General features: G+C 42.9%; 1 protein-coding gene across 1 annotated transcript in view; it reads right to left on the reverse strand.

Annotated features, from left to right (window-relative positions):
- Nucleotides 1-16,481, reverse strand: part of GPR158 (G protein-coupled receptor 158) — a 1,449,349-nt gene that overhangs the window by 852,839 nt on the left and 580,029 nt on the right. Inside the window, exon 3 of the mRNA XM_069211362.1 lies at nucleotides 7,118-7,220. Within this exon, the coding sequence (XP_069067463.1) occupies nucleotides 7,118-7,220 (103 nt within the window). The remainder of the gene's footprint in view (nucleotides 1-7,117; nucleotides 7,221-16,481) is intronic.

Here is a 16,481-nt window from a genome sequence, read left to right on the forward strand (position 1 = left end):
CTATGCTGTGGTCCCTAAACCTACATGCCCTACCATATACTAGGGACTTATAGGTAGGTTAACTTAGCCACTTATAATTAGCCTAATTTGCATATCCATTTTACACAGAGCACAGGCCCTGGGACTGGTTAGCAGTACCCAGGGCACCTTTAAGTCAGGAAAACACCAGCAAAAAGTGGAAAATGGGGGCAAAAAGTTATGGGGCCTCTGCAATCAGCCCTGTTTTCTCACACAACCCCCCCCCAGCCCACACGCCCAGGAGACTCAGCCCAACCCTGGGAGAGTCTTCCTGGCTTGTTAGGCGAGGAAGACAGTGAAGAAAACTGGCTGTCCCTTTGCAGGGCCTACTCTGCCTTATATCCTCCTGTCAGGGTCACTCCCTATGGGTAGTGAAGCCATCCCAACAGTAAAAGGACCCGACACAAACTGAAACTTTCCTCTAGGGGGTCTTCCTCCTTTCTCTCTGCCAACTTGGGTAGTGAGGTGCCCACCTCCCCTACTCCAAACTTTGCTAGGGCAACACCTAGCTTACCCAAAGAGGTCACCCAACACTTGAGCAACCCCACCATGACCAATAGGGTCAGGGGGCCTACTTTGCTATTGGCCCTGGGGTCTGCCTCCCAGGCCAAGTACAGTGCTGCCAGGAAGGCTAGCACCCAGCAGAGGCTACTGACAGCTGTCAGTACCCAGAACCACACCCTAAGCTCTCCACTGACAGGTGGCTGAGCTGCTTTAGGGGCATCTTTGGGGTACTGGCACCCCTCTTGCTGTCTAGAGTGGGGGGCTACCACCTCCTGTGGCAGACACCCTCCTTCCACTCTCCCTTCTGTCAGAGCAGGGGCAACACCTTGCATCTGGACAGCTGCCTGACTACTCAGGACTTCCTTGGGGTCAGGTGAGGCCTCACCAGTGCCAACTGTGCTCCCCCCTTAATGGGGCAGAAGGCCCTTGGCTCCCTGGAACTCTCTTTAAGAGTGGCCTACCCTTCCTTTTCTTCTTTCCTTTTCTTGGGGACCCCTGTCTCCTAACTGTAGGGACTGACTCCCCAGGACTTTGGGTTGGGGGGGCGCACTGGGCGACCACCCCATCTGTGACCAGACTCACCTCTGGGAGGTCATTGCCCAGGATACAATCTAGGGGAAGGTCAGCACTGACTACCACCCTAATCCAGTCAAGGATACCCTCCCTCTCTAGGGGCACTATGGCTACAGGTTTGGAGGTGACCTCCACTGTGGCTATCCTGACTTTCTTTGTCTTTCCTGGGACATACATGTCTGGGGTCACTAACCAGTCACTCACTATAGTGTGACTGGCACAGGTGTCCCTCAGGCCAGTGGTAGGGATCCCATTCATTTGAATGTGGTGGAAGTGCCTACTCCCACCCTCAGGGATCACCAGCTTACCATCTGGTGCTGTCTCCCAGCACAATGCTAGGAGGACTTCATCATCTGAGGAATCCTCCTCTATGGCTACACTGGACAGCCCAGTGCTAACCACCTTCCTTGGACAGGCTGCATCTCCTCTGAAGTGACCTGTCTGCTGACAGTCAAAGCAAGCCCTACTGTCCAAGAGTTTTTTTAACCCTGGGTCTCCCTGTCTCTGCTTGTCAGAGTGGGAGTGGGATTTACTCTCCTCCTTCTTACGGTTCTGGGGTACAGAGGGAGTCTCTGTGGTGGGCTTACCACCTCCCTCCTTAGGTTTTTGGGGACCTATCCCCCCCTTCTTGGAGTCTCCCCCCTGGGACTTGACAACCACCCTGGTTCTCAACCACTCATCAGCTGCCTCCCCTAGCTCTCTAGGGTTGGTCTGCTTAGAGTCCACTAGATGCTGGCGTAACCTTTCTTGGATACAATTGGTCAAGATGTGCTCTCTCATGATCAGATTGTATAACCCCTCATAAGTATCTACTTTGTTGCCAATAATCCAGCCCTCTAGTGCCTTTAGTGAGGTGTCTACAAAGTCAACCCAAGACTGGGTACTGACCTTCTGGGTGTCCCTGAACTTCTTTCTATATTGCTCTGGGGTCAGACCAAACTTCTTGGCTAAGCACCTCTTCATACTAGGGTATGAATCTGCCTCCTCCCCCCTTAAGGTCAGAAGCCTATCCCTCCCTGAGTTGGGGACCAACTCCCACAAAAGGGAACCCCAGTATTGAGGCCTAACCCTTCTCATTTGGAGTGCCCTCTCAAAGGCCTCCAGCCACTTATCTATGTCATCCCCCTCTACATAAGCAGGAACTACCCCCTTGGGTAACCTGGGGCAAACTCCCCCACCCATGGACACCTCAGCTTCTTTATCGCTGCTTCCATCTCTTTTTTCTTTGTATGCCCACTTTTTCTTTTCTAGGGCCAGCTTCTCTGCTTCCAAAGCTATGTATGCTAGCTGGGCCTCCAGCTCTCTTTCTCTGATGGATGGGTTCTCTCCTCCTGAAAGGACCCCCTTCCCACTACTAGCTTTGGATCTGCCCCTAGTGACTGTATTTACTGAGGACCGTTCTTCCTCTTCCTCACTTAGGCTCGGATGCCTTCCCTCCCCTGAGTGGTTAGAGTTAGCATCTTCCCCCTTTTCTTCTCCCTCTGGAGCTTCCTCTGTGCCTAGCTCTTGGGCCTCAGCCCATGCTGTCAGGGATTTAATCAGAATTTGCTTCCTGAGATCAGTGGTTGCAGGCAACCCTCTTTCAAGACATAACCCCCTAAGCTGGACTACTGTCAGTGTGGGTAGGCTAGCCAGATCAAGCTCCATGGTTCCCTAGTTTTGTGTCAACAAAAACTTTTTGCAAAAATTGGAAACAAGAATTTAGAAAAATTAAAAAAATTCAATAATTGAAATTAATCCAAATTAATAAAAAATATTTAAATTAAAAATTAAAACAATTTTTGCACTAGGACAATTTAAAGGATTTTTAATTTGTTTTACCTAAAACTGTAACGTGATATTGAACACAAGTACAGGATCCCGTCGCTGCTTCCAATTATGTTGGAAAATGGGTTATTGGTAGGGCAGGTAGGTACCTACACCTAGCAACAAGCCACTAACCTCCACATAGGTACAGTTAGGTCTCAGTAAATTAATCCCAGCTCTACCCTTGGTAGCTTGGCATCGAGCGTCAAGGCTTAACTTAGGAGACAAAGTGTAAAGCATTCAAATATCACAAAACAGTAATTAAATAAAACACAGGAAACAGTTTAAAAATCCAAAACCAATTTATAAAAATAGCTTATATTTTTATCTTTAAAATGACACAAAAACTATTAAAATCGGTTCAGGGGAACCGGAGATATGAATTTTTAAAGTATTATTATTTTCTAGTGCTTAGAAACAAAAAGCGCCAATCGGGTCATCTGGTTGCACCAGGACCGGGGCAAAGTCAAACTTTCAGGCCGACCGCGATGGAGCCCTGCTCGGCTACAAGTCGCGGGAGGCCTCGGTTAAAAAGTTACCTTCTGACTTAGTCTTTATTTTGAAGTTTTTCTTCACCGGGACAAACCTGCCAGTTGAATCCGACCTCCTGGAGCCCTTGTCCGGATACACGATGTGGGTTTCCTCGGTGGAGACTTTTACCTTCGGACTTAGTCGTTTTTTCGAGATGAAAATCCTTCGACCGGGGTAAACCTGGATCTTGATCCGACGTCCATGGAGCCCTTCTCAGATACGATGGCTGGGAGGTCCCGGTCAACTTTTTACGTTCGGACTTAGTCTCTTTTTTGGATGTTTTTCTTTACCGGGACGAACCACGAAGTCAGGCCGGGTCGCGGTTGAGGCAAGCCGGCTAGAATTTCCGCGGCGGGTCGGTCCCTCTCTGGAGCTTTTTTCCAAAAATTCTCAAATCTTTTCCAAACTTCTGGGGCTTCACCCAGATGTTCTTTTAAGGTTCTTTTGGGGTCCACAGCTCACCCCAAGGGTCCAGAAGTTCTTTGATGGTCCTTGGGGGTGCGGACTTCAACTCCCAGAATGCACCCAGCGCAAACTCCTTTTTGGCCACTGGGCAGTGGTCAGCTGGTCGCTTCTTTCAGGAGTTGGTGCAGGGGACTCTGGTTAGCAATTTTTCACCTGTAGCAAACAGGGAGTCCCTCCTTGAACCAGTTGAAGCCAGGCAAAGTCCTTCTTGTGGTGAAGCCCAAGTGTGCAGCTGGTGCAGTCCTTCTGAGTGCAGGGTCCAGGTGCAGGCCAGGGGTCCAGCAGGGCAGTCCTTCTTCTTCCTTAGTTCCTTTCTTGTTGAATTCTGGAGGGGATCTGAGGTGTGGGGGCAGGTCTGCCAGTTTTATTCTTGCTCCTGGGTGAAAAGCAGGGGGGCCCTGGTTCTCCAATCAGGTACAGGGTCGTCCCCCTGTGATGACCACTTCCTGGGAAGTGTGGCAAAAATCCATCCCAAAAGGCAACAGTCTCTAAAAATCCAACATGGCTGAATCTGATTTTTGGAGGTTACATCTGGCTGAGCCCACCCACTGGTGTGGCTAAAAATCATAAACACACCCCTCTCCTGCCCTCTCCTAATCTAATCAAGGGGGCACCTAGCTGTCTGGGGTTGCAGGATGTGGGGGTGTTGCTGGGTGCTCCAGATGTCCTTCTCTGCCTTTGAAGACCAGTTTGGCAGCCCTCCCCCTTCCTGCCTCACCATCTGCTGAGGGGAGATTCTCTCCCCCAAGCACATTCCTTTGTGTGAAGCCAGGCCACTTCACACTTCATCAAAGTAGCCTGGCAGAAGCTGCTGCAGGTTGGCCAATCAGAGCACAGCAGCAAAAACAATGCAGAGCTGAAATTGGCAACTTTTTAGGTAAAGTCTAAACTTTTTACCTGAACAAGTTATATTAAATCCAACAACTGGAAGTTGTGGGATTTATTACAACAATTAATTTGATACCAAATTCTTGGTTTGTGACATTTAAGGAGACTTTAAAATTTAAAATAAAGTCTGCCCATTCTAGCCTATGAAGGCCATTTACTTCAATGAGGGAAAAACGAATTTGGCTGTTTTTACCTCACCAGGGCTTATAAATCTATTTTTATAAAGTCCCTGCTTATAGTTACATGGCACCCAGCCCTAGGGGCACACAGGGCACACCTTAGGGGTGACTTATATGTAAAAATAAGGTAGTTTAAGACTTTGGAAGTACCTTTAATTCTAAAGTCGAATTTGCATATAACTTTAATTTAAAAGCAGCCAGCAAGGCAGGCTTGCTTTTAAAATGACACTGGGCACCTCAGCAATGCACCTAGGTGTGCACCACCTATGCTGTGGTCCCTAAACCTACATGCCCTACCATATACTAGGGACTTATAGGTAGGTTAACTTAGCCACTTATAATTAGCCTAATTTGCATATCCATTTTACACAGAGCACAGGCCCTGGGACTGGTTAGCAGTACCCAGGGCACCTTTAAGTCAGGAAAACACCAGCAAAAAGTGGAAAATGGGGGCAAAAAGTTATGGGGCCTCTGCAATCAGCCCTGTTTTCTCACACACACAAAAAGAAAATGGCAGAAAGTATTGCACTGTAACCACATACTTATCCCCTGGAGGGGGTAGACCATTGCACATTTTCAGAGCTGGCAGGCCTAATGCAACAATATTATAAACAAGGCCCTTAAAACATTAACTACTCTCAGCTGTATAACTTATGTTCCAGCCATGAAAACTCAAAAATACACTGACTGGTGGGAGGGGTTGTTACTTTGGGGTCCCCACTAACCTAGTGTGGGGACCCAGAGATGACCTAGACATGAGAATGTGTTGTGCTGAACATTTTGGTGGTGGTCCCATTGCCCTACGACCATCACAGACTGAGTTATGAGCATGTTTTGTAAAAGTGATGCCCTCCAAAGAATTATGGGGTGATTTTCCCGAGTGCAGTGAATATTGTAGTATCGGCTCTCCCGCTGTGCTGGCAGAGCCACTTTCACTTTGAAGATTTCTGTTTTACATGAAGCATTTACCAATTTCAAGTGTTTAAAGGGAGAGCCACAATAACTACTACTACTACTACTACTAGGTAACTGAACAATGTGACCAGCACTTTAATACCACTGATTGAGTTGACTGTGTTGTGTCAGTTTGTTGTCTAAGCACCATGGCCGCCATGGAGCACGAATGGGAGAGACAACAGAAGAAAAAAAATAGTTTCCCCACGCTGAAGTAATTCAGCAATCATGCAATAATCAATGTAACAAGGGCAGTCTGCAAGGCGTGACAAAAACAGCCTCAATGTGGGACAAACGTAAAGCTTTTACCAATGACATCAAGTGATTTTTGAAAGGCAAGCCCAGGAGCGAATGAAAGTGATGGACGTGAGATGGGTGTGGTTAAAAGCCCACAATACTTACAACATGTCAAAGCACTTGAGCGCTCAACCTAAAAATTCATGCCAGGCATCTCAGATGTGTGTGTCTATAAATCTAATATGTGTGTGTAGATAGATAGATAGATAAACCTTCACGTTTACAAATGTAAATATAAAAGTCAAATATACAAACAGGAAAATGAAGTTATCTTATTGGATGCTGCCCTTACAGGATGTCATCATAGTGTTTGCCTTCCAGTTCTTCCAGGGTTTTGGGAAAACAGGACAATGCTGCTCACATTTCGCCATTTGAAGAACCACCCCAAACAACCCTCAAATAAAAGTGTCAAATTTTGCCAATGAGATTTCATATTCAGAGTTCACAGTTGTCCTGTTGGCGTTTGCTCATATACAATAAATATGCTGTTAGGGAATTCTTGGATCAGTCACAATGCTTGGAGTAGTTGGTGTAATTCTCCAAGGAAAGCAAGCCAAACTAATATGTACAGTTCCTCGGTATTCTATATAGACAGTGCCTGCTCACATAACTCTCCAGTTTATTACATTGCATAATTTTCTCGATTATCGTAACCTTGCAAGCTCACTCTTTTTTCAAATATGATTTAATTTACATATAAATCAAACAAGCCTAAACTAGGTATGTTTTACAGGACCCCCAAGGGAATTACATGTGGCACACCAAAGGACTGAAACTCTTTAAGTGATTATATAAACCCAGAGTTAGCGGCCTTTAGGGCTTTGCTGCATAACCCTGACATGGATAAAAAGGATTCCTGCATTATTAATGATACTTTTTTAACTCAAGAAAATGGGACTTACTCTGGAAGCTGTTCACTGAAAATACACTTGGATGATAGAATCCAGCCTTGCAAACGCATTTGTAGGCTCCAAGCACAAATCCAAGGCCCTTAATTGGTGTGCACTGTCAGGGAAAATAAGCATAGTAAATACATAGCATGTAAATGCCTTTTTCATATTAATATGCATATGCACAATATACATATATACATATATATATAACAACAAATGCTATATATATATATATGGTAAATAATTGACTGCATAGATCACAAAAACAAAAACAACATGATAGAAAAGTTAATGTTTTACACCATAATTTTCGACCATGTGCTAATAAGAACAAGCAACTGCAATGCTACAGGTCTTCCATTTTCTTACAGCTATTGGCATTCTAAATTCATAACTGGACTTTTCTTGCTGCAGAAATTGGTCAACCCTACCTCACAATTTCACCTTTTCCTGCCACATAATCCCAGTGGCTCTGCATATAACCAAAGCAATTTCATTTACCTTCTTCTTCTATCTACAGCGGAAAATGAAATTTTGCCATTTAGCATACTAATTTAAATCTGGCATGCTAATTCCAATAGAATACCACTTTCACTACCCCACCATCAGAGCTGCTATAGCTGGCTAACACAATTCCCCAAAAAAGACACAAGACAGCCACAGAGGAGAAATAAACTAGAAGGGTCACCCAAACATTTCAAGAGTATTCAAACAGTCATAGTATGATAAAGATATTAGGCTGGCCTGAAACATGGTCATAATTGTAATAAAGAGAGATTATTAAAACGTATGTAATCATCATATAAACCTTTATCAGAAATAAACATTTGGCATTAGACTGTAATGCCTAAAACACAATAACAAAAATATAATTTGAAAAAAACATGATCATGTAACCATATTGTTAGCCCCTAAAGGGCATAACGCCATGAAAAACAGGTGAAACTAATCCAGCATAACCATATATTTAGCTCCTAGAGGGCATAGTGCATTACACATTTTCAAGGCTAACGGGTCTATTACAATGATATTCCAAACAAGTCCCATAAAAAATTATTTCTCTCAGCTGTAAAAAAAAAATCCAACCATGAGAGAGCTTAAAAAGATAACGAGTGGTGGTAGGGGTTAATAATTTGAAGTCCCCACTAACAGTGCGGGAATCCAGAGATGATGTAGACAGAAAGAGCATGTTGCGCTGAACCTTTTGGTCATGGTACCATTTTCCTAGAACCACCACAGGCTATTATGGGAAATGGGAAAAAATGTTTTGTGAAAGTAATGGCCTGCAAAGCATTATGGGGCGAGTTTCCCGAGTGCAGTGAATATTGTAGTATAGGATCTCCCATTGTGGCGGGAGAGACGCCTTCACTTTGAGGATTTCTGTTTTGTGTAAAGTATTTACCAATTTCAAGAGTTCAGCACTTCAATACCGATGATTGAGTCCTGTTGTGCCTGTTCGCGCTGTGAGCATCATGGCTGCCATGCAGCAGGAAGGGGAGAAACAAAAGAAAAAAATATAGTTCGCCCATGCTTTAGTATATTGGCGATCGTGCAATAATCTATGTTACAGAGGCAGTCTACAAGGTGCCACAAAAAAATCCTCAAGGCAGGACAAATGTAAAGCATTTACCAATGACGTCAAATGATTTTTGAAAGGCAAGCCCACAAACGAGTGAAAGTGATGGGCGTGGTTAAAAGCCCACAACACTTACAACAGGTCAAAGCACATGCGTGCTCGACCTAAAATAAGGAAGGATAAAAAGTAGCAACTCTTTAGATAATAGCTCATGAAACAAAATCTGACAACGGGTCTATCCAGGGCATAGGTGAAGATTTACTATTTTTGTACCAAGGGTGTGCAAGCTACTGCGTCATTCAACAGTTATATTTGACATAAAGCATATCCTAAGGTACCACTGACAATATCTTCCAACTACATGATGTTTTAAAAATGTATAGTTGTGTTATTCAACTTTTAATTATAAATTCATATTGATTCTACATTGTTCCAAAGGTACATTTTTATATATGGGCAAAAATATTGGTTTTTTTCAGCAGACCAAGTAAATATGCAAATCCATCCAATTGCTAATTACCTTCCTTGCAAAGTCCCAGTCACACAGTCACACTCAGGAAAATCCATTCACAGATTAGTCACTTCAAAATCAGGTATTTTGGTTTCTAAAAGACTCACTCAGTCTACTGGGTCGAATTGTACTGGAAGATCAATAAATTGCATGCCTCTATACTTTGGTCAACAACACCAACTTACAAAAAGTATCATATCCACTACACTGGCTACATTGCCTTCCAGAACTACATCTGGGTGAGTAAATATATACTATTCTTAACTCCAAATTTTCTTACCTAAACTAACCTTGTAATGCAGTTGTCAGGCCCATGTAGTAGATGGAACTTTTGTTATGCTATATCATATGCAATATAATGAAGAGGATTAGAGCTGACTTTGCTTTTAACATGACATAAACAAATATGAATCTTAGAAAAGAGAAGTGCAAAAGATTTTACGGCAGATATCCTAAGTAAGATGTCAATTCCTATGGTGGAACTGGATGAAGATAGTTGGAATAAATAAAGCATTGCATGTGTGACTGTCATCCAAGATTGGAAAAAGGTCATTACTGAAAATCAATGGTGTGTAGTGTATGAGGCTAATGACATTTTAATGGATATATCCTGGTGCACCTGAGCAATGGGTGAATTGTGCAAATTGGATTCCAACCCAAGATGGCTTTGGGCAGTCAGGAAAATTGTGTGAGGACAGACATTTCCTGTTGAGGGGATACAGTGTAAATCCCCCCACCTAAATCGAGAGACAGATTCATTAAGTTGTGCTATAAAGGACAGAGAGACATTGTGAAAACAAAAATAAGAATTAAAGAATTATGTTGGTGGCCTCGTGTTGATAAAGATAATGAGATAATGACAAGAGGTTGCTTGGATTGTGAGAGGTCTCCCCTAATTCCAATCACTTGGCCTACATTAACTTGGGAAAAATAGATTTCAACTTAACAGCACCCATATTTTGGGAAGGCAGTCCTTTTAAGTATATAGTTGTTTTGGTATATTTATTTTATAAATTGATGGGAATAATTGTTGACAAAATTGACACCATGGTCACATTTGTAAATGCAATTTGCGTAAGGTAAGGTTTGCTGCCATCTGTCTTAATGGATAATGGGATGCAGTCTAGGTCACAAGAGATGGTGGAGTTTCATTTAATTTTCTGGTATAAGACACAAATACACCTAGTTATGTCATTCTAGTGAAAACAATGCTGTGGAAGGGGATAATTACATCAGTAGAGGCATCAGTAAAGGCACCATTTATTCTGCTAAGGGAGCTGGTAAAAGTTGGGAATCAGGACCAGAAAAATGTTGTAGGCTTAAAGGATCCCCCAATGGAGAATGTCATTTTACTATCTAGAGATGACCCATTCCATATTATAAGAATAATCCTGATTGGATGAAAAGAAGTAGGGTTGAGAAATGGGATACAATTATGATACACAACTGATTATGATGTACGTCATGATGTCAAGGTGATACAACTTAAAGATGGAGAATGGGTTTATGTAAAACAAAACAGCAAAGTTCCGAAAGGTCAAGGTGTTTTCGGTGAACCTCAGAAAATCGAAAAACTAATTACGAATGCTATCAAACTTAATAATGATAATATCTGAAACATGAGTAAAACTGCTATTGCAAAATGTGGTAAGTGGGAAAAGGAGAGAATGAATGTTTCTGCTGGAGAGTTATCCTTTTGGGTGGAATCTTTATGAAGTTCTGGGTATGAAAGGAGGCGAAGGAAGAAACCAAATTGATCTGTCGCCTATGGGGTCATGGTCAGTCCTCAGATTCTGCTGAAGACTAATGGATGATAAACGTTGATGAGACAAGAGACTAATGATTGTCAACCTGGGTTCTAGGAGAATTCAGTGTTAACAGTTCCTGTATCATAAGGTCCTGTCAGGATTAGCAAATCTAGTAGAGCAATAAAATAACTGCTGAGGCTTATGGAGTATGTTTGTACTTATGCCACATAATTCTCTTTACATTTGTCAATATTTTGAATTTGCTCATTTTTTATGTGTTTGTTTTGTTAGGTGGTTGCATTAAAAAAGAAGGGGAACTGTGCAGAGGGTGTATTATAAGAATATGTTTATGTAATAAATAAATGTTTGAAATTCCATATGTCACATTATTGTTTATTCTGTATTGTGTTGGTCTATTTACTCTATCACACTATGTAAGCCTTAATTTAGAGTGTTCTAGCTCTAGAATATATTATTTAGAACCTATATGGGGGGGAAGCGAGAGCGAAGACAATTGGCTGAAGCAATGTGCGGTTTATTAGTTGTGCTGTCCCCTCTTAGCTGTTCGGAATATTAAAGGTGTATGCTTCATCCTTTTGCTTAGGAGATGTCATTACATCCTCCCAATATTATAATTAGTTGTAGTTAGATGACATAATAATTGTAATGATTGTTTAGAATTCACATTGTTTATTATTTTAACACTATGGATTTATTTAAGTATCTTGCAAAGTGCGACTGTCACCTAACAGGTATCCTGGTGCTGTAGGAAACGACAAATGGGGGGAAAGAGTGACCTATCCCAAGAGTTGAAAGAAAGCTGCCTCTCACAATTTATCCTCAGGTATCATACCCCAAAGGGGAAATAGCCATGTTTTTAGCACTTTACGGTAGTGCATGAGATCCAAGAGGTGTCGTAAAGTATCAGGGAGATGGTTCCGGAGGTAAGCTTCTCTGATCATAAACACACGGCCTCCTGAACTTTGTAACCTGGGCCAGATTTGCAGAAGAGGAGCGCAAACTCCTGCCAGGGACATCCCAGGATTCTTTGTCTTAGTGGGAGTCAATGTAGCTCCTTCAGAGCAAGGGAGGCCGAATACCTTCTGGTCTGGTTCAAGGCCATTTTGGCTGCTACAATTTGAACTCTGTGAAGCCTGTTAAGCAGGTATTCAGGGGCGCCTAAGAGCAAAGTATTCCAATAATCCAGCCTGCTCAAAATCACACTGCGCACTACCAGCCCGTTAGAGGAAGACGGCAACAGGGGCAAGATCTTACACAGTGCTCATTCACGTGAGCTTCAAGGCTCAACTTCCTGTCGAACAAAACCCCCAAATTCCTAACATTTTCAAATAGGACCGGGGTCCTGTCGGAGGGAACTGGCCAGAAGTTGGAAAGCAGTGTGTATGGGGAATTATTTGCCAAGCAACAGAGAAACTTGGTCAGAACACTACGGTAGCAGAGACACAGCTTGCGGTCTGTCTGATAGGTAGGACTGACGCAATTTCGTGGCCATTCCTCTTACTCCAATTGATTCCAGCCTTGCCAATAGCCTGTTACGGCTAACCGTGTTGAAAGTGACAGAAAGATCTAAAAGATTCAGAACCATCTACTGACCATTATCAACATATGTATGCAGCTCATCCATAGCCATAAGCAGAGCTGTTTCAATCCCATGCCCTGGTCGAAATCCATTTGCTGTTCTTCCAAGATTTAATTGCTTTCCAAATAATTGGATAGTGCCTTGCTGACCCAGCGTTCCAAGATCTTTACTGGGTAAGGCAAGAGAGATATAGGCCTGTAATTGCTATAAATTGTCTTGCATGGTGTTGTATTTTTTTTAGTAAAGGAGTTACAATAGCCTTTTTCCATATTGCAGGTACCAGGCCAGTCTGCAGATATTGGCAGTTTATATGTCAGAGTACTGGAAAGAGTTCTGACAAAGACTCCTTCCAAATTCTGTAAGGTAGAGGATCAGTAGATGATCTAGAGGAAATGGACATTGCCAAAGAATCAAGCTGATCATACATAGGGCATTTAAAGTGTTCCAGCGCAGTTGCAGAGATATTATGTCTTGTGCCAAATGAGGAACTCTTTTCTGTGTTGGTCACCAGAACGGTGCAAGCTTCTGGAGACGCCTATGTCAGGTTATCCAAACCCCTCATGATTTTATCAATCTTTTCCACAAAGACGTTTGCAAGGTTGTCACCCAAAACTTGGGAGACGGGTAAAGGGTGATTCAGGCAGTCTGGTTGAGAAAGTTCTCATATAATATTAAACAATTTGTTTGCACCGTTGGGCGCAGCCAAGATAGCGTAAGCATAGTGTTCCGCCTTGATTTCTTATATTGTCCTAGAGCTTCTTTAAGGGCAACCTTGTCATCATCTTTATAGGCATTCTGCCACTGTCTCTTTGCTTGTTTACAAATCAATTTTAAGGCTTACAGCATGGTATTACACCAATAAGCTGGGGGTCTTTCTGTGATTTTCAATACTTTAATAGGGATGATCTGAACTACAGCATCTCTAATATTGCTATCCAGCTCTGCATAATTTCCTCCGTCGAGCAGTCCTGAGCAAAAGAGGAGGCAACATTAAAACAGTGCCTATCCCTCGGCTGTTTAAGAAGTCTGCCCCATTTTCTGCCAGGTCGACTTGTATCCATTTTAGCCCTCTCTGGGGTTAAATCTCTTCCCTGTAAAGAAAAGGTCACCAGGAAGTGATCTGTCCAGCAGAGGGGGGTAATGTCACTGACAGTAGAAAGGTTGTTAGTAGAAAAAATAAGATACAGAGTATGTCCATCCCTGTGTCTAGGTCCTTAAACAAGTTGTAGCACAGGACCTGAGAACATCTTTCAATGCCAGGGCAAGGGCCCTGTTAGCCCAAAGGATAAAATCCCCTATGATAAGAAATCTAGAATGGGTCAAGGCCATGGTGCCAAAAATATCAATTGGCGATTGTAAATAAGGGCTAGAGGGTCCTGGTGGATGATAACACAGAATTCCTGAAAAGGAGAGGCCCTTACTATCTTTAAGGACGAAGCCTAGCAGCTCAGGGCCCAACAACTCATTCAGATTTAGTTGGACAAAATCCAACTTATCCTTAAAAACTAAACCTACTCTGCCAGCCTTCCTCAGGGTATGGAGTTTATGAAAACCTTTATAGCCTGGGGACAGGAGAACCCTAGGGAACTCTAGGGAAAATTTGGCAGCATGGATGGCACTGTGCGCGGTCGGGGCACGGACGGGCAGAGACAGGTTTGTCATTGGCATGCCTTTGGTGCACCTGCAGCATGCCCGCTGCGTGCGCCCACTGTGCAGCATCACCAGTATCAGTCTTATGTAGTCTCCTCCTACTGGGGAAGTCTAGACCATCACCAAAAGATGGCAGCCAAAGGTGACCCACTCTAACAGGCGGAACCTACACCAACCACTGTTGTGTGCCTAACTTTAAACATGCCCTTACATTCTCCTCGCAATCATTGTGAATTATTAAAAACACAAAAAAACTCAATATCCTTGATAGCAAGGGTAGCGTTCTATATCTTTACAACATATAAAAGCAAAGGTAACACTGAAAAGACATCAAAATAACAGCGATAGTGAGTCTAGCACGTCTCTCCTAGGGAGTTATCAGGCACCATTTTGCAGCATATGTTACAACTTTATACTCAATTATCCTCTGGTTTACCGTGGATTTTGACCTGTTGATCTTTACACCCCCAGTACCTCCTGGGAGTAAATATTTGGTCCAATGTTCAATACCTATTACCTCTGGTAAACAATGATACTTTAATAAAGAGTTTGGTTTGCCTTTCCTGGAAAGAATGTGAAAGTTTATAGCTCCAAAATGTTGTCTTTAAAAAATGGAAATGAACATGTTTGATCCAGCAAACAATGCTCAATCACCCACATTAGAAAAGGTCCTATTTCTGAAACATCTGGTAGTGAGAAAAATGCTTCTTGGTGTTCCTGTGTTTCCAGCTCTCCCCACCTCTCAGCTCTCCCCACCTTACGCTTTTAATATAGTATTCCAATATTTGCATGTTTGAAGTGCAAATCAATTGTTGCATCAGACTTATTGGGTTGTAACTGGAACTGAGGCTGAAACTATGAGGAAAGTAATGTTTGCCTGTATGTTTGTATGCTTCAGGCTCTTTTTCCTAACCATTGATTTGTGATTTCTCCAAACGAATTGGCTGCTTGTCAATGGGTGCACTGGGAAAAACATTCAACCCTTCCTGCTCCGAAACAGTAGCAGAACTCTTCTGGCCTTCACTCAAGAAGACAGGTCACTTTATAAGGACGGAGATCTCAAACTGCAGCGCGAGGCACCAGTAGGATAGTACATTAGGGTGTGCCCTCCTTATGGCACCACTGTGGGAGCAGATCCATGAGTAAAAGAGGCAGTAAGAGTTCTGGGGCAACTGGTAGCCCTTGCTGCCACCAAATGAGGAGCAATGATTTGTTTTCTTAATCCCTAGCTTCTCATGGGACCTAACAGCCCTGCGATCTGCCATCAGTACCCAAAAGTAAAGCAGCCAGTAAGGAACCAGACAGCATGCTGCCAAGCAAAGCACTGTAATGGTGACTACCAGAGGTTATGGATCATAATCTTGTCTCCATGAGACACAAGCAGATAAATCACCATCAATGTAAAGTGCTCATGGAGGTTTATCTCATATTTCAGCCAGTACAATGGCGCAAGAATCGTAAAGGAAAGTGGTGGGGTGCGGAGTGTCTCGCCAGATGAGCCTACAACAAAAACAGCCCACCAACATGTTGATGGTGCAGTTCTGATATATGTGGGTAACATTTTCTTTCAACAACTTATACCAGGCTGCAGGACCCACCAATCCTACCAGGCTAAGCAAATTCACTTTCTTTATAAACTCTGATTTTTATCATGCAACAGTGGAACGATGCTAGTGATTGTGCCACACAATTGCCCTTCCTGTGGCTACAGGAGCTCAGGTCTTTTTGCAAGAATATAACAAACCCAAGATTATTCAGGAAGTCCACAATATCATATATATTAGACTCATGGATAAAGGAGGTTACACCTGGTATTGATTTAGAGTGGAGACATTTCTCTAATGGAATCCTTTTGTTGTTATTAGGAGGATGATACCGGCTTCCTTCTGGTCACTGTTCTTGCCAAATGATTAAGGATTCTCATCTCAGTATGGGAGGTGGTTAGAAGAAGGCTTTCCGGTGGAATATTATCAGATTACTAAAGACAGCTCTTTGCAGTTAATAGAAAACCAAACCTTTTGTCTGTGCAGCAAATCTGGCTTGTTTTTGGTACTGGGTCCGATTAGGTTAAATAAGGGTATTTCTAAGAAGGTTATCAGCATCCTCGTTTGTAGTTAGAATGTTTTAAGAATGGTACATAAAATATGCAATGTACGGGTAGAATAACAACATATAGGTGCCAAAATTATGTGTTGCCAAGAAATTCGTCTGACAGAGCGATAATAAAAAATCACAACAACTTGCCTTTAACGTACTAGAAGCAACACATCAGGAAGCCCTGGTTGGAG

This window comes from Pleurodeles waltl, chromosome 10, assembly GCF_031143425.1.
Source record: "Pleurodeles waltl isolate 20211129_DDA chromosome 10, aPleWal1.hap1.20221129, whole genome shotgun sequence".
Lineage (NCBI taxonomy): Eukaryota > Metazoa > Chordata > Amphibia > Caudata > Salamandridae > Pleurodeles > Pleurodeles waltl.